Here is a 23896-nt window from a genome sequence, read left to right on the forward strand (position 1 = left end):
TTGACTTTCTGAAATTGTATTTTTCTTTTAATTAGGTCTTTACTATGTCCAACAAGCACCTAATTAAAAAATAAATATAAATTCAAAAACCTAATTAAGAAACAAATAGATTATAGATTTACTTAAAAATTACAAACAATTTAGAGACGTAATTAATAAGTTACCAACATTTGCATGTCAACGTTCTCACCCTACTTTGTTAAGTTCTTCAACCTGTTTAGAACCTGCAGGGATAGGAATATTGGTTTGCAGAAATTCATAATTACTTTTAATTAGGTCCTGAACTATTTAACATTTTAAATAGATTCCTGATTTTTTTTTTCTGGGTGTTTCAATTGAGTCCTTAAACTAATTTGTTTTTTATTAGATCTCATAAGGACCTAATTAAAAAAATAAATACAAGATATTGTGCATGTAGCTTAGAAAATTATACCAGGAATGATTTAATAGATTCATTCTTGTGGGTGAGCTATATCATCAATAGATTTTAAAAAAAAAGTTTCAACATCAACAATTTAAGGCAACACTACAAGAATTTCTATGCTTAGAAGTAATTATTTCAACATTCACACCTTGACTGGTCTAGTGACATTTTATTGGTATAATGCAGTTGTATTAGAAATTAGAATTGGCCTAGAGTGGTAATTTCTTGTATACCTCTATTTAGCATAGAGTTTCCTAAGACATGAATACTTAAGAAGTGGATAATTTACAAGATCTATTGGATTCCATACAATTGATTTTTACTACAATTCAAAGCCATGAATTCTGACACAGGACTTAATACCTATGTTTGACATGAAGAAATGAAATGTTGGGCGCCAACAAACTTAATGTCATTGAAAAATAAAGGCAATTGATGTTCCAATAAAGTTGCAAAAGTTTCCAATGATGCTTTTAGAAATGTTACAAGGAATAACAGTGAAAACAAATATACGAGAGGTGGCAGCAATAGGAGTAACCTTGCAATTTTGAAAGCGCAAAGAGTTTCTAGCGAACCAAATGAGAGAAATGGTATTGGCAATGCCCACTAAGGCAACATCTTGTAGTTGCGTATTCAAGAAGCTATCAAAGCAACTCGAAGGAGATAAGGCTGAGAGTGCTTTTTAACTTACCAACCAGCCAACTCCAAAGATAACTAGCAAAAGGGAAATGAAAAAACAAGTGATGAGTGGACTCAAGGAGTAGCACAAGATGTACTCAGAGAAAATATTTTAGCCCCCGATTGCTAGAACTTCATCTATGGACATTTTTGCTTGTGGAAAAATCTCCATAGAAGAATATACTTAGCAGGGGAAGAAGTAGCTGGGTTTCTGACCATCTCATCAAGAAAAGGAGCCTTAGGAATATCCACAGGGCAAATATTAACAGCTAGATCCTTAATTAGGTTCTCACATCTAAGGATTAGAAGCACAAGGTTAGAAGCCTCTAACAGCTAAGGGATAATTCAAAGACCTTGATTCTCCCAAAGATCATTCTCTTATCACAAGAAAGATAATTGCATTATCTCAACTGATCTTATCATCCTATACCAGACATGACCTATAAAGGTATGATTTCTACCTTAATCATCTTATATAGGTGATCTAAATTGACAAAAATAATCTAAAATCATGATTTATTTACAAAACATAAAATATGCCACAATGAATTATACAAAAAGAATTATATCAGTTCAAATCAGAAAGTAATCCCAGCCCATTATAACATATTAGATTCATCACAATTTAGGTCCGTTCATCTCATACTTTCACAAGAAAGCCAAAGGGTTTGTTCACCCAGTAACATAAATAGATATACAGTGGACATATGAACCATTAAATCACTTACTAATGGAAAATGATGTTCTGGTATAGATCCTATTTGGCATGGAAGACAAGGTTGATAATATTCAATTCACAACATGTTATCATGTAGCTTAGCCTAAATTAGACATCACCAACGACTGATTCACTTTTTGGAAATTGGCTTAACGAACTTTATTCCTTAATTAGGTTCTTATCCCACTTTAAAGATATTCCTAAAAAATTTGCAATACACCCTGATTCATGTCGTAACAGAAAACATCATTCAAGAATAAACACAAGCACCTATAGTGCAGGGCCGTATACTACTCGAGGCCTCTTTATGATGGAATTGGCGGGAAAAATCCAACAACAACAAAGCACAATGAGCAAGAAATCAATGAAACTCAATCAAGTCAAAAACAAAACCAATGAAATCAAACAACTAAATGAAAAAAATCACAAATTAACGAAAAAATGAAAGCATTCTGCAATGTATGAACCACCTTGAGAGTTTTAGGAAAAAATAAGTGACATTAACTTTAATAAAGTCATCTAATGAAAAAATGACGGGCAAAAGAAAAGTTTTAGGAAAAAATTATGAGGAAACAATAAGTTATTTTACATGGAACTTGGAGATGGAACGTGTATTGGCTGGTGTACTGAGAGATCAAATGAATCTAGGCAACAAGGGCGACGAAGGTTGGAAAATGTCGACATTTAATGTTGCGGTCGCAGTGTTGTCTACAAGCTTCAATGTTAATGTCACATAAGATAATGTGAAAAATTGTATCAAATTATGGAGATCGTGGTATGGTATTGTAAGTGACATCCTTGACCAAAGTGGGTACGAAGCACATAATCACAGTCGAGAATGAAAATGAATTGCACTGTAAGTAAATTGGATTTGACTTTTTTATATTGTTATTTGTTATGCAAAGCAAATTGGATTTGACTTTTTTTTTCTAGTTGCCTAAATCGGCTAAACCGTTTCGATTCAAGGTGCTTCAAAACTGGGATGATACAACGGATTTGTATGCTAAAGATAGAGCCACCGGTCATGAAGATGAAACTGTTATGGATGTTGTTGATGAAGCGATGAGTACAGAAACAAATGAAGTGGAATTCATGGGTTTAATAGACTTAGAATAACCAAACTCTAATACAAAAGGAAAAAGACAAGGTTCAACTTCTTTTGGCACACATCCAGACATTCTCACAACAGAAAGATTGGAGAAAAAGAAAAGAAGGAATAACAACTTCTTTGGATAAAATGATCAAGTCTCTTGACCGAATGGTAGAAAAATGGATGGTAAAGTTGATGATGAAAAATATTCAAGAAGTGTAGCTTTGATATGAGATCTTAATATACAACAATGGGCGAAAGCTATTAAATGGTTGGCTGACGATCCAAAACTATTGTTAAAGCTCTACCAATTCATGAGAAAATATATTATGTTTTAACACATGAAACTTGGTAAGTAACACTTTGTCTACATTTTCAATTTCAACTTTCAAATTAAAAAATTGTGTTTTTTTTATGCCTAGCTGAAGTGATATTTTCACTACTATTGTTTGTTTCTTTTGTGTCAGGTTATTGTGAACAAAGAATGCAGAGGAGTTGCATCCTTACAAAGCAAGAAAAAATTGTTTCTTCAAAAATTGTTTGATTATATTATTTGTTTTGGACCTTCTAATTTGCAAAATAGTTCGTGAATGATTGAATATTATCACTGAAGTGACATCAATATGGATGATATATGATTTTAGGTCGTGAATGATTGAGTAAAATTATTTTGATTATTTAATTATTATATATTAAAAAAATTGATTATTAAATATTGTCTAGCATTAAATTTATTTTGAATATTTAACTATTTAAAAAATGACTAATATTTATTTTTATTCAATATTGAAATTTTAATTTTTAAATAAATATTTAAAAATGAAAATTTGAATTTTATTGAAATTGAATTACTTTATCCAAACAAGGAAATTAAAATACAAGAAATTGGATTGCTTCATCCAAACAAAATGTTTACAAAATGAAAGAAATTTAAATAAAGACAATTAATGTTGTCTATTTGAATTTTCTAGAAATTTTAAAATCCTTCATCCAAACATAAAGTTAATATATGAACAAAGCTAAAAGATAACCAACAATATCAAATGGTTAGAATAGAGAATAGTGAAGGAAGAGTGAGCGAAGACATAATATGTTACATGTGTACTTTGATAATAGACTGCAAAACATCAATTATATATGGTTTAAATAAGTTTTTCAGACTTGACAAATAAGTTATTTTCATATAACTACCTAATTTTTTTTTGTCAAATACCTACTAGAATTTTTTTTTTGTTTCATTTTATTACCTACGGTTAGTCATCTTCTGTTAAGTGATGGCGTGATAGATAATATCATGTCATCACGTCTAATCAGTGACACCTCATTGTCACGTCATCACCTTCGTTGACGTGACAATAATGGAGTGTGATGACATGACACTCTATTTGTCACGTCATCACTTAACGAAAGATGACTAATGATAGATAATAAGATGAAACTGAAAGTTTTTCAGGTACTTGGTTGAAAAAAAAATTAGGTAATTTTCTGAAAACGATCTATATCACATATATGAAAAATTTAATTAAGTCATTTACAAAACTAAATTTTTCTTAAGCAAAATTGTAAATTTGGTGTCCCTATTTGTCTTAGAATTCGATTTTGGTCCCTATATAATTTAATTCATGAATTTATTCTCTCACTTTTTTGTAATGCTGTTATTTTAGTCCTCAATCTCGAGATTGGATGTTGACGATTAATTGTTTGGCTTGATTGCCATGTGTCACACTTTTTATTGGATATTGACTAACATGTGTCGTGTTTTTATTAGATGTTGACATTAATTAGGTCTACAAAATTAACATTTAGTAAAAGCACGACACATGACGATCAACGTTCAATAAAAAACATGACACGTGACGGTCAAGGAAAATAATTAATAGTTAATGTCTAATTTTAGGGTTAGAGACCAAAATAATGAAATTACAAAGTTGGAGATTAAATTCGTAAATTAAATTATAATGATCAAACAAGTAATTCTGAGACGAATAAAATGAACAAATTTACAATTTTATGTTTTTCTTATCATATAACAAATTAAATCAACGGACCATATTGATGCATTTTTTTTCCACAACTATAGACGATCCTACTCCGCTTTAACGCTTCAACTCCGTGTCAGAATCTTCGGGAAAGTGCAGCATTTTACCGTAGGCACCCCTTCTCTTCCCTCCCTCTTTTCTTCTCTTCTTTTCTCCCGCTCCCACTAAAATCCCGAACCCATTTCCAGAACCCTCACACCAACACTGCGTTCATCATCGCGAAAGGTACGCATGCCGTTTCTCTCCATCGTTCTTCAATTTTTTTTCCTTTCGAAAGGTACGCACCGTGTCAGGGTTCTGTATTTCGCGGTTATAATTAATTATATCATAATATATCCCTTAGTTTATCGCATTTTCTATTGAATACTCTTTTATCGGAATCGTTAAATTTGGTTTTCTATTGTCTCTCTTGATTATCACCAGTGGATTGTACATTCAAATATTCTTCGCATTCAGCATTTTTAGTTCACTCGTTAGTTGAATTTGTTGTGACTTGTGAGTGTTGTTAAGGTTTTAAATTGCGGTTACGGTTTCGTTTCGTCTCGTTCATTTGCGAACAAATGTAGCTGATGGTCACACAATTGCGGTGGCGGACTGTTTTTAAAATCTTGGTGTTACTCTTTGATGTATTTTTTTTATATACAAAGTAACAGTTTTTTTTTTTTTTTTTTGTATTTTTGGTGCTTAGTTGTTGTGTAGTTAGTTTTGAGGGGTTAAAAAGAAGGGACATGGCATCTTCAGATGATGAGGGAGAGGCTCAACCACTATCTGTGTCGAATTACCATTTTGAAGACAACAAAGATGCGCCTGTGTGTTTTTCCGTGTTGCCGATTCAGTGGAGTGAGTCTCAGAGTCCAGTTGGCAAGAAAATGCAGGTGTTCTTGCACGGTTTTGTGGATAATGGGCTGCAGAAATTTTTCGTGCAAGTTGTTGCATGGAGGTTTGATCTTTCCTATGTGAGGCCAGAGATATTGGTGCTATCAAAGGATGGAAGATGGATTAAACTCGAGAAGCCTCGTAAGAGCTACGAGGATACCATAATAAGGACTATTTTGATCACCATTCACTTCCTGAGTTATGTGAAGAAGAATCCTGACTCGTCTGCCAAGTCTGTGTGGGATAACTTGAGTAAGAATAAGGAGTTTAGGTAATTTTCAATGTTCTGGAGTTCTTTTCTCCTAATTGTTGTGGAAGTACATATTGTGACATTTTTGCAAATTAATTATTTGCAGATCTTATGAGGTTATGCCTTCGCAAAATGATTTATTAAATCATATGACTTTAATGGGTGAAGCTGCCAAAAGAGACACTGCCTTAGCAAAGTCCAAGGTTTGTATTTACTTTCAAGTCTTTAACAAATATGTTGTGGTGGTGAACTAGGAAATTAGCATTTGATATATTTTTTTCTTCCGAAACATCCTTTGGGGAATATTGATTCAAAATATACTGGTATATTTTTGTCATATCTTGAAATTTATATTTTACATTAGATGCAAGACCAAATGGATTTAATTAGATGTGTTTGAAAAATCATCTGTAGCTATTTTTGGCCTTTATTTTTAGTTTAATGAAACAGGTTGTCTTATTATACAAAATCATACCCTTTGACAAGTTCCAGTAAAAGATTTAGGATTAAGAGGTAAAGTAGGATTACATTTTTGAAGTGGATTTTCAATGTTGTGGTGGTGGCATCTATCAAGGGAGTCTATGAAGGATGAGGTTGTTAATTGGTGGAATTCAGAAATGTAAATAGGCTTGTTAACTGCTTTGATTTTTAACTTCAGCATGTTTTTAGGCGAGAATAAATGAATAAAAACTATGTAATTAGCATAATTCCCTCCCTGCACCCCCTTCAGCAGCAAATTATGTGCTTCTCTTTGCCAGTGTCACAGTTAAATTTTTAGGTTGCACTTCCTCCTCTGCTTGTTCCTACACTGTTCTGACGAGATGCTTAATTTCTTTGTGAGGGTATGACCTTTTTTTCATTGTTTTTTGTGGGTATTTCCATGTTTCTCTCTCGCATGTGCAATTACAGGACGAATAACCATTTAGAAAGGCTGAATGCAAATAAGAAAGGAAATATAGAAGTCCTAAAACATTAAGAGGGAATGCTTCCTTAACAAGGAACTTCTTTTTTGAAGATATGTTGGCATAGGCATTTTCTTTTGATGACAAAACAAAAGACTTGATTTTTGAATCTGGAGAAACTTCTTTGACTCTGATTTGGATTACATCTTTGTTGAATCTGAAGATTTATGCTTATTGTTTCAATGGTTATATTTTGTTAGTTTAGAATTGACTGTAGGGATGACTAGTTATACAGTTATTTTTCCTATGCAAGTCTACTTTGAATTAGTATTTTATTGACATGCTCTCCTCTATCTCTATCATAAATTTTTAGAAAATTGTCATATCCATTATTATATTATAATTATAATCATATTAGTCATTAGACAAGATACTCTTACCTATAACTAACATAGCTTATACTGGACTGACTCTTGAATTCATTTAAATTGAATGGGAATTACATGATTTTTCGTTGTTATTTGATATAATTGATGAATTTGTAAGATTTCTAGGCCAAGAATATGAAGTTCATGAAGTGATTTGCATGCATCATTAAGCTAGATGATATACAATCTCAATACTTTTCTATAATACTGTGTATTATAATGCACTGGTAGTTTCTTCATCTCTGTTTATCTTATAAATCTTTCCTTGTTTCCTTCTCTCTTAGTAATTTAGTATCCTTTTTCATATACTTAATATGTGCTCCTTATATTTAATTATTGATGATGCATCTACTTTGTACCCTTAAAATTTGCTTTCCTTTAGTTATGTTAGATTGACTCTCTCCTTGGTTTTGTTATAAGGATAAGGATTTAGTTATCCTTTGACTTGCCCTTTTGATTTATTTTGATCATTGTTGTTAAATAGCCACTATAGCGCTATTTCATAGCGAAATTTCTCAGATCCGCGATTGTGATTCTGTCCACTATTCCGGCTGCTATCAATGTTGTGGTTGTGGTATGCGTCCTGCATCCTCTTGTCATCTCTAGCGAGTCTCCAGCCAATTGAACTTGAGTTAATATTATGCCAATTTTTATGTATTTTATTTTTATTTGCATACAACTTAATTTTTCAAACATATATAATTGATATATATATCATATATATTTCAACCATAATGTGACTTCGGCTATATGCCCATGACACTATTTGTTATATGATATAGCAGATTATTGGCTTTCTGCCTTTTACCGCAATTGATAACACTGCTTTCAATTAGGCATTTAATTTTTTCTTTTTTAAGAAAAAATATTTAATATTTAATTCCTTTTCTTGTTTTTGTATCAACATGCGTGCCTCGCTTCAATGACTAGTATTTGATTTAAACAGCTTTTGCTCATGGTTCTGGAAGATAAGGATAAGCTGAAGATTAAAAAACCTTCTGACAAGGTTTGTTACATATTTAGTTTTCCTTCCTTGAAGATAATTTGGCTTTGATATATTTTCTTTTGTTACTTGATTTTATTCATGTCACATGTATTATTTGTATTATTATTTTAAAAATGTAATTCATTGATTTCAGGAAGTTAAAGATTTAGCACGACCTGGATTTATAATTGATGATATTGACAATGATATGATTGATGAATTTGGTGAAGATTCTGATGGAGAGGATGAGTTGTTTGATTCTGTTTGTGCAATTTGTGACAATGGTGGTCAACTTTTGTGGTATGTTTTTTTTTTTGTGGGTTATTTTATTGTAGTGTAATTTCTCTGTGCTGTGTATCTAGGTTTTTTTACATAATTTCTAGAGAATATTCTATAAGTTTTACTGGCCTCAATGGTTTTTCTTATAATTAAGTTATTAAATGATAAATGCAGTTGCGATGGAAAGTGCATGAGGTCATTTCATGCTAATGAGGAGGATGGTGAAGAATCTACTTGTGCCTCTCTTGGTTTTAGCCGGAAGGAAGTTGATGTATGTTAATTTTATTTTCTCTTCATATTTATTTGACTTTTATTTTTCTTTTTACCTTTTCATTGTGTGCTCAGGTAGAAATTTGATTGCTTGTGACAAAATTTTGCAGGAGATCCAGAACTTTTACTGTAAGAATTGTGAATATAATCAACATCAGTGCTTTGCATGTGGCACACTAGGCTGTTCTGATAAATTTTCTGGTGCTGAGGTATAACTATGTGAAACACAATGGGCTGATCTTGTTGATCATTTCATTGATATATTTTTTTCCTAGCTGTATGAAGTTCCACCCATTCCTTGGTTGTTTATGTATCCATTATTTTTTGAGGAGAAATAACTTTTTAGCATACTTCACTCTTTGGTACTGTGTAAAATAGGAGAAATTTGAAAATCTTTCCTAATGTGGGTGTAAGTTTTTGTAATTCATATGCAGTAAATAGGCTGCAGTAAAATGTAGTACAGATTACAGAGAGTGCTAAAGACATAAATATCCTTATGCACACTGCATGTGCTAAGACATGGCACTACTATTACTAATGAACAATTTTTAGAAACATGATGCTTTTCCTGGAGCTTCTTTGTTCTGTATGGGACTAAAAGTCATTTGGTTTTTCTCCTTTAGGTCTTCAAATGCGCTTCCGCAACCTGTGGTTTCTTTTATCATCCACATTGTGTTGCAAAGTTACTTCATGGGATAGTTGAGGATGCTCCAAAGGAGCTTGAGGAAAAAATTGCTGAGGGGGGACCCTTTACTTGTCCTACTCATTATTGCTGTGAATGTAAAGAAATGGAAGACAAGAAGAAACATGATTTTCAATTTGCTGTTTGTAGGCGTTGCCCCAGGTCGTATCATCGCAAATGTTTGCCAAGGTTCTTTCTTTCTTTTTTGCCTGTGTTGCTAGTACTCATTTAATTATTCTAATGTATGGAGGGCTGATTCTTAAGTTGCTTATCAGAGAGATTGCTTTTGATGACATAGAGGATGAAGATATTATAACAAGGGCTTGGGAAGATCTTTTACCAAACAATCGCATTCTTATATATTGTTTGTAAGTGTTATGGTATACTGGTGCTATTGTTCTCCAATTTTTATTTCTAAACCTCATGTAATATATTTTTCCTTTCTTTAAACCAGAGAACATGAGATCGATGATGAACTTGGGACTCCTATAAGAGATCATATAAAGTTCCCCAATGTTAAAGCTACTGTTCGAGAAATTGATGCAGAGGAGAATGCAAAGTCTGCGACCAAAGAGAGAGTTATATTGAACAAGAACAATATTGACTCAAAAAATTTATTTGGCAAAAAAGCTACTGCTAAAGTTTCTAAACTTCCTGGTAAAATGTCTTCTGGGAAAGTTGGAGACAAGAAGTCTGAAAAGATTTCTAGATCAAATATTTCAAGGAAGAAAATAAACGAAGCATCAAGATGTTTTAATGAAAATAAGAGGTCAACAATCTCAAAGGAAACCAAAAAGTCTGACGGTGCAGAAAACAGGCCATCATTGGGTGCAAAATTATTTGCTTTAAAGCAGAACAGTTCTGAGCATATTAATTCTGGTAATGAGGCTGATGATGTAGCCAAAAATACCCTGGTTGTTAAGCCTACTAAAAAGCTGAGTAGCACATTGCCCGCATTAGATGCAGATTCAAAGAGGAGGTGAATTTTTTTCCTTGTCTGACTTTTGGATTGGTTATTTTCTGCTGTTGCTGTTTTTTTTTTTTTTCCTTTAAGGTTGTTTTTATAGTGTTTACCATTAACAGTAAAATTCTATTAGATTCTTGTTTGAAACTCAAGCTATTTTAATGGTTGTTTATGATGACATTGTTGATATGTTTTCTTCTGATGTAGATTGTTGGCTTTGTTTAAAGAAGCTACTTCATCGGTTACTTTGGAGAATGTTATAAAAGAGCACAAATTTGCTGCTACTCATACTCACTCGTTGAAAAGTGTTGTGGAGAAGACCATTACATTGGGGAAATTGGAAGGCTCAGTTGAGGTACATATCACTATCTATATTTATTACTCTATGGTGTTTATTTCAGAGTTTGTTTGGAGCTTAGGTATTATGTCTTGTGTATTCAGGCTGTTCGAACAGCTCTAAGGATGCTAGAGGACGGGCACAATATTCGGGATGCAGAAGCTGTTTGTGGCCCTGATGTTCTAAACCAGATATTTAAGTGGAAGGTACTCTGCTATTTTTTCAATTTTTTCTAGGGATTTTGGTTCTAAGTGTCTAAATATTGATTCCTCTCTAGTATTTTTTACTGAATGATATTCTTTCATCGTTGATGGAATAACTATTCCTCTTATTATCCCTAACTAAAAAAGTTTAATCAGATAGGAAATCCTGGATGTTACAGGCACCTACTAAACAATCAAAATAACTGTAATTAGAATTGTCACTATCATTCCAATGATGAATTTTTTTTATCTATATCAGTTAAAATTTTAGGGTCTTCGATTAGACTGATATTTTCAATAGGACCAAGATTATCCATTGATTTCCTTTTGAAAAAAAAAGTTTTTTTTTCAAAATATTTCAATTTTTATAGATGAGGCATTATTTGATTTCGAAATCTGATTATTATATTCCTAACCCAAAGTGCTCCTTGGTGTATTCATAAAAATAATAATTTTTTCTTTGAATCTTAGCAATTGATATCCTTTCGAAATAAAATTTTTTCTTCATTTGAATTGACAGTGAATTCTTTTAATTTCTTATTCGAGTACATAATTATCTTGAATGCATTCACTATTTCTTTATTTTCCAATCCCCTAGAAAGAACAAGATGTCTCTTTTGTTCTTTCTTCAACAGTTTCTGATTTCTCGTAGATCTTTTAGTAGGATTCGAACCCAGATGAAGTTCTGACCATCTGTCAGAGAAAAAAGAACGAGTAGCTCTTGCAAGATTCCCAAAAACTTCTTTGATCTTAAGTCTTAACTTGTTCTATGTCATGTCTTGTTACATATCTCATAAATTTTTTCCTAGACTTTTATTTTCCTATATTTATAATATACGATAGTGCATTGTTTAAAGTAGTATAAATGATTCAGTTCAGTTGTCACAGCTTTATTAACTGAATCTTCTGTAGGACAAGCTGAAAGTATATCTTGCACCTGTTCTATATGGTAATCGGTACACATCGTTTGGTCGCCATTTTACACAAATTGAAAAGCTGGAAGGGGTATTTATTCTTACTCAACTTTTTCTGTTATTATTTTATTTTAGTTATTCTGTAAGATTCCTGTACTCTCTGACATTATATATATATATATATATATATATCCCACTTAAAAGATAGAAGGTGTCTACTAGCAGCCTATGCCTTTTTGATGGGGACCAAAAGACCATTCTTTTCTTTTACCGCACAAACAATTTCATCTTGGAATTAGTCAGACCCTTTTTACCTTTTTTTGGTTAGAGCCAATATAGGGAATGAGGGTCAAATCATTTTCACCTTGTGGCCTTATTTATTGTGAGAGATAGAATTGGAGCAGCACGAGAAACCCATCATCAAAATACCGTTTTATTTTTGTATATATAAAAGCACCATCTGGACATGGCTGAGGCATATGGACAAAGACTTTTCATTGCATTTTAATCTATGGACTAGTAACCTTAGAGCAGCAATTTTGTATAAGTAAAGATTAGTAACATAGAATGCCACTACATTTTACTAGTATGTCTATACCCTGGCTGTGGTTCCAATCTAGACTCCATTCAGTCTGAATCGGAATCATTACTCTGGGTACTTAAATATATGTAATTTAGTACCTCTGGTACTCTTTTAGTATATATAAAATATTATCTTTGCTGATAAAAAATAAAATAAAAGCACCATCTGAATTTGTTGGTAGAGGAATTGGTGTTATTACTCCATAGATGTGTCTAGTTTCTCTTCTGCCAGTATATTTTGATTATGAAGAAAGAGGGAGAGTGGGAGGAGATTGAGCAGTTTAATGGAGCGAGAAAATTAAAGAAGAGACCGCAACCCAAGAACTGAAATGACAAAATTACCTAAATCCATAACTTTATTTACCTTTTTAAAAGAAAAAAGAATGGTCTTTTGGTCCCAATCAAAATGGTGTAGGCTGCTAATATACACCTTCTATTTTCTAAGTGGGAGTATATTAGCAGCTTCCACACACACACACATTCTTTATTGTGTCTTTTTGCATCTTCATGTGTTGCTGTGTTGGAAAGATACAAAAACTAGTTTTATTATCCTCCTTTTTCATTGAAGAGTATTATAGATCTAGTAGTTAGGACAGACTTGGATGTGTTATAGATTTCTAGGTGAGGCCGATGTCACAGAATAGTGGTAAACAGATTAATGATTATTTTGATGGGTTTAAATTTGATTATGTTCATGTAGTAAGATATATTTTAAGCTATTTTTCATTTGCTTTGAATTTTATGCTTTAATACAAATTATGATTCAGGATTCAAAAATTATCTTGGCGATTCATGATTTGAATTTTGATTTGATAACCTTGAAGCAACAGGTTATTTTCAATATGTATGCTATTTTTTATGTATTTGTATATTTCCAAGTATAATTTTAAATTTTTAGTAGGATCTTATTTATAATCCAGTTACCTTCTATGATTTACAATCTTTGACCTCACTCCTGATCCTACATAAAATCTTGATTTTGACAACATTGGGTAAAAATACCAGCTTTAGACCTGTTGCTGTGCACTTGAAGCAAAAGCTAAAGCTCAATTTAGAATCCAAGAATATATTTGACCCTCAGGGATGAACTTATGTTTTCACCTATAACTATTTGGTTGGCTTTACAGCGGCTTATAAGAATTTTCACATGATTGAAAGAGTTTATGAAAATATATTATCAGACCACAATCTTTGAGGATATTGTCATAATGCTCAAAGTTATAGCAATTGAACCTTAGTTTAAAATGGCTTTTATGAATAAGCTATCTGGTGTAAGGATTTTCAGAGGTTTTAAATATTTATAAAAGCACGTTCAAAACGCACTCAATACTTAAACTTTATTGTAACATCACTAAAATTGTCAAAGTTCTGAAATGCATTAGTAGTTGAATAAAATATTGCACTTGTTCACAATATAGCCACCCTAGAGTTTGGTTATTGAAAATCTGGAAGGCCATTTGGAGAGTGATTATGCTCATGAGTCATGACATTTGATATGACTGACATTATGTTTTGTTGTAATGAATTTCTTTTTTGTCTGTCTTGCCATAATTACACCCATCAAGCATTGCTTAAATAATGGTTTTTACATTTTCAGATTGTTGATAAACTCCATTGGTATGTTCAGAATGGTGATACAGTAAGTACTGATATTGATATAGTTACTTAATTCATTGTCTTTGTTTACACAATTTTTTGCCATTGTTTGTACCATTTTATAGTCATCTGAGGTGATGTGAAAATAGTCCTCCAAAAGCTTGTTCATTCATGAAAATACTAATATTTTCTCAAACTATAAAACAGATCTTACATTGGGCTGTTTTAGTTTCTAAGATCCTTTTGGCATTTTATTTTTTAATTCGTTTTTTTTTTTTTTTTTGCTAAATAATTGGAGGGAACTGAATGATGCAGGTTTCTGAAATATCTACATTTTCATGACTCGACCTTTGTTTGCATCAGGAAAGATAATTTTTTTAATATGTTAATTTCTTTCTTATTTGAAATTTTAGGGAAGATGCTTAATCTTTTCTTCTGTTTTTGACAAATGCAACTGTTATAGATCTGCCTGAATTTTTTTGACGTTTCTACTTTCTGTACAGCAAAAGATCAGTTTTTCCTTGTGAAATTGTGATATACATTATTATCTGGTGGTGGATGGTATTCTTAACATTGTTAATCATCTACTAATTTTAATGTTGATTACCTGACTGGGGATAGTTACATTGTGGTCAGATTGTGGACTTCTGTTGTGGTGCTAATGACTTTAGCATTCTTATGAACAAAAAGCTTGAAGAGACTGGGAAGAGATGCTCATACAAAAACTTTGATTTACTTCCAACAAAGGTGACTACTTTTACAAGTTGTTATAACTTATTACTCTAATTTTTATAATTCAATTTTTGCTCATTGCCACTGCAATGTGTGATTGTTGATTTTAAACTGACAGATTTATTTCCATTTAAATATTGAGAGACTGAGAAAAATTATAGGTGAAATACTGAGAAGGACTTAGAGGTCACTAGTTTGTCCATGGACATGATTTACAATAGGATATTATGGCATTGTTTAATCTATGTAGCCTATCCCACCTAGTAGGAACAAGTTTGCTGTCTTTGTTGTTAAATTTTGATAGTATTGGCGTATTTTAGCTAACAATCTTTGACAAGTTGGCAGAGGTTTTCAACATGCATCCAGTTGTATCATTTCAATTTATCAATTGTCTTCTCTGTATTATTTGCTAGCGACCCTTTGTATTAGAATACTCAAGCTCCTGGTTTCGTATAGTGTATGTATGACATTTTGATTTACTTTTTTTTTTTTTTTAAATGTTGGTTCTTCTATCAACATTGATAATGATCATCTTACCATCGAGTAACAGGATGAGGAATCACCTATTGCATAAAAAATTGGCTAACAGTCATTTCTGAGATGAATTTGATGTACTATAGGGCCAGCACTCAGCAGCATAACATGTCAAGATGTGTCTTTTGAGTGTCAAATTTCAGAGTCTTTTTGTGAAAATACATTGTCCTTGATTCTTGTCAAAATAAAGTTTCCAATTATTTTAAACAATAAATGCATATAATTGAAGTTGAAGCGTGTGGGTGGGTGTACAATATAGCTATTAGTAACTTGCCACCATATTCTTCAGGAATATATCAATGCTGTTGAAGTCTCTGTGTGTGTGTGTGTGTAGTTTCAAGCCTAATTGATGTCTAGTAATAGTTTATAGGCTGTAAAACACCTCACTATACATTTTTGTGAAGTGAACTGGGTTAGTGAAGACAACTACAGAATACATAAGCATTCAGTTTATGATTATCATATTTTTCTGTCTGTTTATGCTGAATTTGTTTTGTTTACAGAATGATTTTAATTTTGAGATGAGAGATTGGATGACTATCCAAACAAAGGAGTTGCCTACAGGGTCACAGTTGGTATGAATCACTTATTTTAATGGTTGAGCCATGTATGCATATCCACATGACCGATTCACGTAATTCTTGCATTATTTTTCTCATTTGCATCTGGAACAGATCATGGGCCTTAATCCCCCCTTTGGACTTAAGGCAGCTTTGGCTAACAAGTTTATAGATAAAGCTCTCGAGTTTAGACCCAAGCTCCTAATTCTCATAGTACCACCCGAAACAGAGAGGTAATGTTTTTTTTCTTGTTATTGTTTTCAAGAATAAGAGAGTTAAATAAGCTTTTCCTTCACTTCAACCTGCCAATAGGGGTGCTCAAAAAAGTTAGTTTTCTAAAAAATAACTATAACTTACAATAACTAGGTATATAATATACAGTTATATAAAAGTAGTTATAAAACCATAACTAGTTTTATAAAAATAGTTATTTCAAATAACTTTTTTTTTTTTAAAAAAAAAAATAGTTATAGTTATAAAATAACCAGTTTTATAGAATAGTTATTTCAAATAACTTATTTTTATTCATCCATAACCAGTTATGTAACTAGTTTTATATATAACTTGTTATATTCATAAACGGTTATATAATCGGTTTTTAAAATCAAAAACCAGTTATACCAAATTATAAGTAGTTATACAAAACTAGTTATGGTTATAGTTATTATAACCACTTAAAATCTAGTTATTTATTAGTTATCGTTATGGTTGTTTAAACAACCAAACTATGAGCACCCCTACCTGCCAAGACTACCTTGGAGTTGTTGCTTCCTTGGTTGGAGGAGGCAGTTCATCTTCTGCCTTTTCATGTTTGTTTCCTTATTATATAGGCTAGATGAGAAACGGTCGCCTTATGATCTTGTCTGGGAGGATAAGAGGTTTCTATTGGGCAAGGTAAATAAATATTAATAATATCTTGTGGTAATTTGTATTTTGATTGATACATACTCTGTATTGTTCTGACTGTTGTCTTTATTTTTTTTCCCTGTTCTTGTCCTTTTTTGTCTTAAGTCATTTTATCTACCGGGATCAGTTGATGCAAACGACAGGCAGATAGATCAGTGGAATGTAAAGCCACCACCGCTCTACCTTTGGAGTCGTCCTGATTGGACTGATAAGCATAAGGCCATAGCTCGGAAGCATGGTCACTTTATCAGCCAGCGGGGGCTGTTAAGAATTGAAAGCTTTGATAAAGAAAAATCACCGGCCAGTCATACTTTGGATGATAGTTCTGGTTTCGATAGCATGCCAGGTCATGATATCTTGAATTTGACTGATGCACCTATCAATGAGGGCCAGACGGGATGCTCACCACATGGAAATGTTGATCGAGAGAGTCAAGAGAGACAGAAATATATGGTGAGAAAGGCTGATAAGACCTCATGGAAGAGGAAACGAAGTGAGGAAAACGATGGAAGAAGACTAGGTGTGACCTCACCACCCAATCCAATTGATGGGAGATCCTCAGTTGAAAGTTTTCAGCTCAGACCTGACATGCCACCTCCTGATTATGAGCTTGGTGATAAAAGTTATAGGCATTTGGAGCCCACCTCTTCCTCACGAATGGGGGGGATTAGAGCAGCCTATAGCGGGACCCAAAATTGGCCAAGTGTTGCCAATCCCCTTTATGATTCTGGGATTACAGATGTAGGTGAACACCATAGCAGCCTTCCAAGAGACATCGCCAATAGCATCGGATATAGACCCTATGTCAGGGAGGATGAGAACTACCTTAGGGAATTAGAGACAAGGCAACAGACTCGCCATTATGGTATTCAGAATCCTAATTCTGTGATGAGTAATTATCTATCTGTGCATGATCCTGCTAATAGCCACCACATGGGGCCAAGTTATCCAGCCCTTGCTTTAGCATCTGAGCCTTATGTGATGAATACACCAGCCATGCAGCGATATGCACCTCGCCTAGACGAATTAAACCATGCAAGGATGGATCCTTTGGGGTCTCGCCTAGACGAATTAAACCATGCAAGGATGGATCCTTTGGGGTCTCGCCTAGACGAACCTGCTATAGTTGGTAGAAACGGTGCTTTTGAACGTAGTGCCCTCCCACCTGGATATGGGAGTAGGATGCCAGGTTTTGCAGCTGGTTCTCACCATATGTATTCACGCCAGAATTCAGCAGACCGATTCAATGGGTAGTTTGAATGTCCATTTTTTTGTTCTCCTCTTCTACTTTTGCATAAAAATGCTGTATGCCTTAATCTGCAGAAATCATAGGGTTTTTTTTTTAGGTGTATGCTGTATGCTAAATCTTCGGTCTCTATTTCCTTCCTAAAGAACATTTAGGTTTTTTCATTTTTTGGTGATCTGTATATGCAAGACCTTGGAGTGGGTAGATACGTTGTACCACCTACAAGTATATGATAAATCAGAGTTCACTATTTGAAGAATGAGGCTTTCACTCCTCATTATTCAATTAGACACCTTAACATTCCCTTTAAATGTAGACTAAGACATTCATTCTCTTCGCCGGTCATGGGATATTTTTAACATATCTGTTCTCTCTTTTAGAAGTGCAATTTGCACTACTACCACATTTATTCTACAAGTGTTTGACATTTTCAAACTACCTTGTTTTATTTATTTTCCCAACAACATATTTCTTAAAATTTATTATTTCATCTTTAAATTAAATTTTAGTATTTTTTTAAGAATGTCAATAGTTAAAACAATTTTACATCACAATTTAACTAAAGAAGTAATTTATTTTAATTTTCATTTATTCAACCACCAACTCCTAACATTTTGCACATATACAAGGGTTCTTCAAGTTTTTTTTTTTTCATTTTAATTTTCATCTATTACATTTTCCCACTGTTATTTTACACTAGTCAGTAACTAGCACAGTAAAAGAATGCCTAAAATTTTAAGGCCACATAATTTTATTCTTAAGCCAATAAGTATTTATTAAGAAAAATCAAATTTGATTATAAATATAACTGATCTGTAGCATTAATTGCTTCATCAATTTTATTTGTTATCGAATACCCCGTCATACTTTCTTTTGAGTCGCTACCATAAGCTTGACGGTTGCTTAGTAGTTGTCAATTTCATGGAGTTAAAGCCACTAAGCCAGCAGTTGCAGATTACGAGCAACCTTTTTAAATAAGAAACGGGAGTTAATATTAATAAACAATATTTTCATCTATTTTTATATTATTATTTATTACATCAATTGCTTTTTCTTCTTATTTGTTCTTTTTAATTATCACCTCTTCCTTACTCTTCTACGTACCTTCCCCATTTTCCAAAAAGAGAAAACGATAGCTTGATATATTCTTCCGACCGAGCAAATGAGGTGGCCGGAAAAATATCGAAGTTGTTACGTTTGAAAGTTACGTGGGTAACTTCTACGTGAGAGAAAGAAAGAAAGAAAGGTGATTGGTGTAATAATCATTGTAATGGGTAAAAAAAGAGAAAAATTTGAGGGGGAAAATGCAAGAAAATTAAAATATTAAATACTACAACTAATTTATTTTTAGAGCTACACTACTAAATAAATAAAAATTGCGATGCGATATAGGATTCATGAAAAAAATAAATAAATAATAGTTTAAGCAACATGCCCCATTTGCATCCAAAAGTCTCTTTTATCACCTATTATCGTAAAGAAAAGAGTGAATTAAAAATTTGATAAAAAGACTATCGAAGGGGGAAGAGTTTGGCTTAAGTAGACTTAACATGGATGAACCAATTACTAACAAGGAGTAATAGATTTCAAGAGCTTAGTAAGAGACTAAATTCTCTCATGAAGAAAAGAGGAGGAGAAGTGAAATTTATTTATTATAGTCAACTTTTAGAATATGATTTATTTTCATTTTTGATCACATTCTTGGGCCAATTTTTGGATTTGTAATGGACTGCTAGCTTTTTTATTGTTATTTTTAAGTCTTTTAGTTATTAGATTAATTATTGGGCCTTGGACATAATTTAGGATTATTAGTAGGAGTTATAAAAAGACTCCCACTTTGTTGGCAATTTTGATGAAAACTTCGTATTAGACACAATTAAAAGAGTGTTTATCTTGATTCTTATGTGAAATATTAAGTTCTTATAAAAAAATTATTCTTTATGACGTATCATCCCAGCTTGTCAATCTCTCAAGATTGTGGTGTTGTTTTTTCCATCTCTTTCTCTAAGTCCGCTTTATCATTTTATTTTCCCCAATTTCGTAGAGCTCCAAATTGGTTATCCAGTTTGTTGATGTCAAAAATTGGATCTGTCAATCAGGGTTCCATCAAAATTACAATTCCCTTTTTTGTATTCCACCTTTGAGAGATCCTTAGATCCACCAACACTAGTCATCATTTTCCTTGACATTTCTTACACCTACAACCACCTAGATTCAAAAAAGAAAAAGAGAAAGAGAAAAAGGGAAGAAAAGAAAATCAATCATGGATGGTGAAGTTGAGAGGTTCATCAAGGTATGGCTCACAACCATCTCATGTCTATGATATTGTTATTACATAGCTTCTAGAATACCAAAAGGCTTCATGAGGCTTCTCTCCCTCTTCCCTATTCTCTACCTCTTCCTCACCCTTCCCTTCAACCTCTCTTCCTTCCACCTAGGTGGCCCCACCACCTTCTTCCTCGTTTGGCTTGACACTTTCAAACTCATTCTTTTCTCCTTCAACCATGGCCCTCTTACCCTATCACCCCCAAACATTCTCCATTTCATTCCCATAGCTTCCCTCCCCATCAACCCCAAACAACACTCACCAACCAAAAACAACCACACAAACAACACCCAAAATCTAAAATGGCTTTTGCTCCTAAAAATGCTTATTTTTGCAATGATCATACGTGCTTATGACTATAGAGAAAAGTTGCACCCTCATTTCATCTTAGTCCTCTATTGCTGTCACATGTACCTTGGCATAGAACTTGTGTTAGCCCTTAGTGCTATCTCAATTCGAACCCTTTTAGGGTTTGAAATTGAACCACAATTCAATGAACTCTACCTTTCCACATCCCTTCAAGACTTTTGGGGTCATAGGTGGAATCTCATGGTTATCCGTATTCTATGCCCCACCATATATTACCCCATATACCGTATTTTCATATGCTTTGTGGGTTCCTCTTGTGTCATGACAAGTGCCATGTTGGCCACGTTCCTTGTGTCATGGCTCATGCATGAGTTAATATACTATTACCTCACACGTGTGACTCTCACGTGGGAAGTCATGTGCTTTTTTGTGCTTCACGGTGTGCGCACCGCGGCGGAGATGGCGACGAAGAAGGTGATGCTCCGTCGTGGGTGGCGATTGCATCTCGTTGCGTTAGGACCGCTTGTGGTGGCATTCTTGGCGGTCATCGGAAGGTGCCTCATACTTCTTAAATTAATTTTTTTTTCAAACCTATTTTCTTTTATCATGGATTATAGTTTATTTGGTTGGTGTTGAGTAATAAAACTATTGACATTTACACATATATAAGAAATTAAAATTATATTTTACAAGAGAAAAACAATATAATCATTAGCTTTAACATTATACTTCTAAAAATAAAATAAATGTGTAAATAGAATGGAGCATTTGGTAGGGAATTTTTTTTTCACACACTAAAATGATGAGTCCTTGAATCATGATTCACATATATAAGTAAGTTTTTTTTAGTTGATCATAAATATTTTTAAAATTATTTATATAATAAGTTTCTAAAAATTAAAGAGTTACGTGATATTGAGAATTATATTATATTTTTATAATTTTTTAATGAGAATCAAAATGTAAAGTGTTTTTAAAATAATAATATTTGATTGATTGAATAAATTTAAAGATTATTTTATTCTAATCATAAAGATTCAACCATTAATTTATTAAATAAATCACCATTGATAAATCAATTGTTTGTGTTGAATTATTGAAAGGTTAAATAGAACAATAAATGAGAAATCGAAAGAATATTATATAAATCCATTATATTATAAAAGGATCTCTGAAAACTATAAAATTATATTTCAAATACGATTATAATGTTTTATATTTAAATATTTTAAATGAATATTTAAATCAATCAAATAATTTATGTTGTGATATATATATATATATATATATATATATATATATTGTTGTTGTTGTTGTTATTGTTAAATATTTCCTTTAAATCTAAATGCATGGAAAATAATCTTTAGATTAACACAAATAATCAACATAATAGGAGGATCGTGTTTTTCTTTTTCATGTGTGAAATTGTCTTGGACTAACGACAATTATCCACAGTGAGTAGGGATGGAAATGAGCCAAGACAAGCCAAGCTTTACTAGGCTTGAGCTCAGTGACTTGAGCTCGGCTTGAGTTAAATACGTAAGGTTTGAGCTTGGCTCATTACCTGTCATAGGTTTTTTTTAAGACTCGGTTCGGCTTACATAAAGGTCTGGCTTGGCCCACGAGCCTATTTAAAAACTTGCTTAAAGATGTCTTTGATTAATTAATTATTTTAAAACCAAGTGAAATACTAACTAAAAAAAGAAACTAATAAAATTTCGTATAAGTAATGTACAAATAAAAAAATAATTGATAAACAAAATCATATTGAATTCAAGTCGTTAAAGCACAAAGTATATAAAAAAAAAATAAAAAGAGCATAATATTAAAAAATGTATGGATTAGAGATGATTTACACTAATATAGCCAAACAAAAATTATTATTAGTTAAATTAACAATTTTTAATCCAATTTTTTGAATATATAATTATATTAAATATTTTTTTAAAAAATATATCTACAATAATTTCATCTTAGTCTACTTAAGCCATATCTTATATACTATTGATCGAGGCCGTACCCGAATCAAATAAACATTAAAAATGTAGTATCTAGGAAGTGATTCTAGGTCGTCTCCCAACGAGCAATGATCAACCAAACATTCATAACAGATAATAATAAAACATTAACGAATTGGGGATTGTTTGTTTTTGTAAATTAAACAACAAACAAATTTGAATTAGAAAATAACAGAATTAAAACATGTTTTCCCTTGATTCACAAACAAGTCTCTTATCCTAGGTTACGAGAATTTATCTTTAATCAGTTCAACCACTTAATCCAACCCTAAATTAAATTACTAAGCGAAAATTAACATAAGACTGTCATTATGCGATTAAACAACACATACACCAATTAATCATGAATGAAACTGATCATTAAGCATGAACGTAAATTAAGCGCAGAGACAATTAATCAAGCACTAAGCATGCATAGATTAATAGCAACAAATACAAAGTAACTAGTGAAGAGGAAAAATTGATCAGTAAGATTAGTGTCAACCAAATGGGTTGGAAAAAACACTTGACCTAAAAAAAAACCATGGAAAGCTCGAGGAGCCATGAAATGATGATCTATAACAAATATCTGATGAAAAAAAATCTATAAACAGCAAGAAAACAAAAGATAAATTACATAAAAAAGCAAAATCAGATCTAGATAAAAAAAACTCAAATTATAAAACAACTAAGAAGAATCAATAGTAAGTGTCAAAATTTTATATATTACAGTAAATGGTGTTCACGGTGAGAGATGGTGAGTTGTATGGGCTGCTTTGGTTTGGAATATATGGAAACAGAGGAAACTCTAACAGGGAGAGGTAGGTAGCAGGGGTAACTCTGTTAGAATCATAGTGCTGAGGTTGTTTTTGTTATGGCATGTTATAAATATCATCGTCTCCATGCAAGAAAGGAATAAAAAAAAGCAATTTCTTCTCCCTTTCTCTCTTCTAAGGAGGCATTCCTGAACCTCGAATCCCAGGAGGTTCACTGTGTGAACCTAACAAACTCGATCGTCTTTAGGGGAGCAACATTTATTTGACACTCAAGTTGTGTTGAAGGAAGCCAT

The 23896-nt window shown here is 32.5% G+C and overlaps 1 protein-coding gene and 1 pseudogene across 2 annotated transcripts; both read left to right on the forward strand.

The window, feature by feature from the left end:
• The first annotated feature begins 5008 nt into the window (after nucleotides 1-5008).
• LOC114396146 (protein ENHANCED DOWNY MILDEW 2-like) lies at nucleotides 5009-18604 on the forward strand. Of its 2 annotated transcripts, XM_028358036.1 has the most exons (20): nucleotides 5009-5174; nucleotides 5638-6096; nucleotides 6182-6278; nucleotides 8352-8411; nucleotides 8545-8690; nucleotides 8844-8940; nucleotides 9050-9148; nucleotides 9563-9810; nucleotides 9897-9989; nucleotides 10076-10600; nucleotides 10793-10940; nucleotides 11027-11128; nucleotides 12038-12130; nucleotides 14219-14260; nucleotides 14854-14964; nucleotides 15987-16058; nucleotides 16158-16276; nucleotides 16874-16937; nucleotides 17055-17503; nucleotides 17747-18604. In XM_028358036.1, exons 2-20 carry the CDS (start codon nucleotides 5678-5680, stop codon nucleotides 18201-18203), a joined length of 3441 nt encoding a protein of 1146 aa, XP_028213837.1. In that variant the 5' UTR covers nucleotides 5009-5174; nucleotides 5638-5677; the 3' UTR covers nucleotides 18204-18604. The 2 variants fall into 2 exon arrangements, with proteins under 2 accessions (XP_028213837.1, XP_028213836.1); XM_028358035.1 differs by having other exon boundaries at nucleotides 5010-5174; nucleotides 17055-18604.
• Nucleotides 18605-20458: 1854 nt separating this feature from the next.
• On the forward strand, nucleotides 20459-23652 carry LOC114396863 (annotated as a pseudogene).
• The last annotated feature ends 244 nt before the right edge of the window (nucleotides 23653-23896 follow it).

Source organism: Glycine soja, chromosome 18 (genome assembly GCF_004193775.1).
Source record: "Glycine soja cultivar W05 chromosome 18, ASM419377v2, whole genome shotgun sequence".
NCBI lineage: Eukaryota > Viridiplantae > Streptophyta > Magnoliopsida > Fabales > Fabaceae > Glycine > Glycine soja.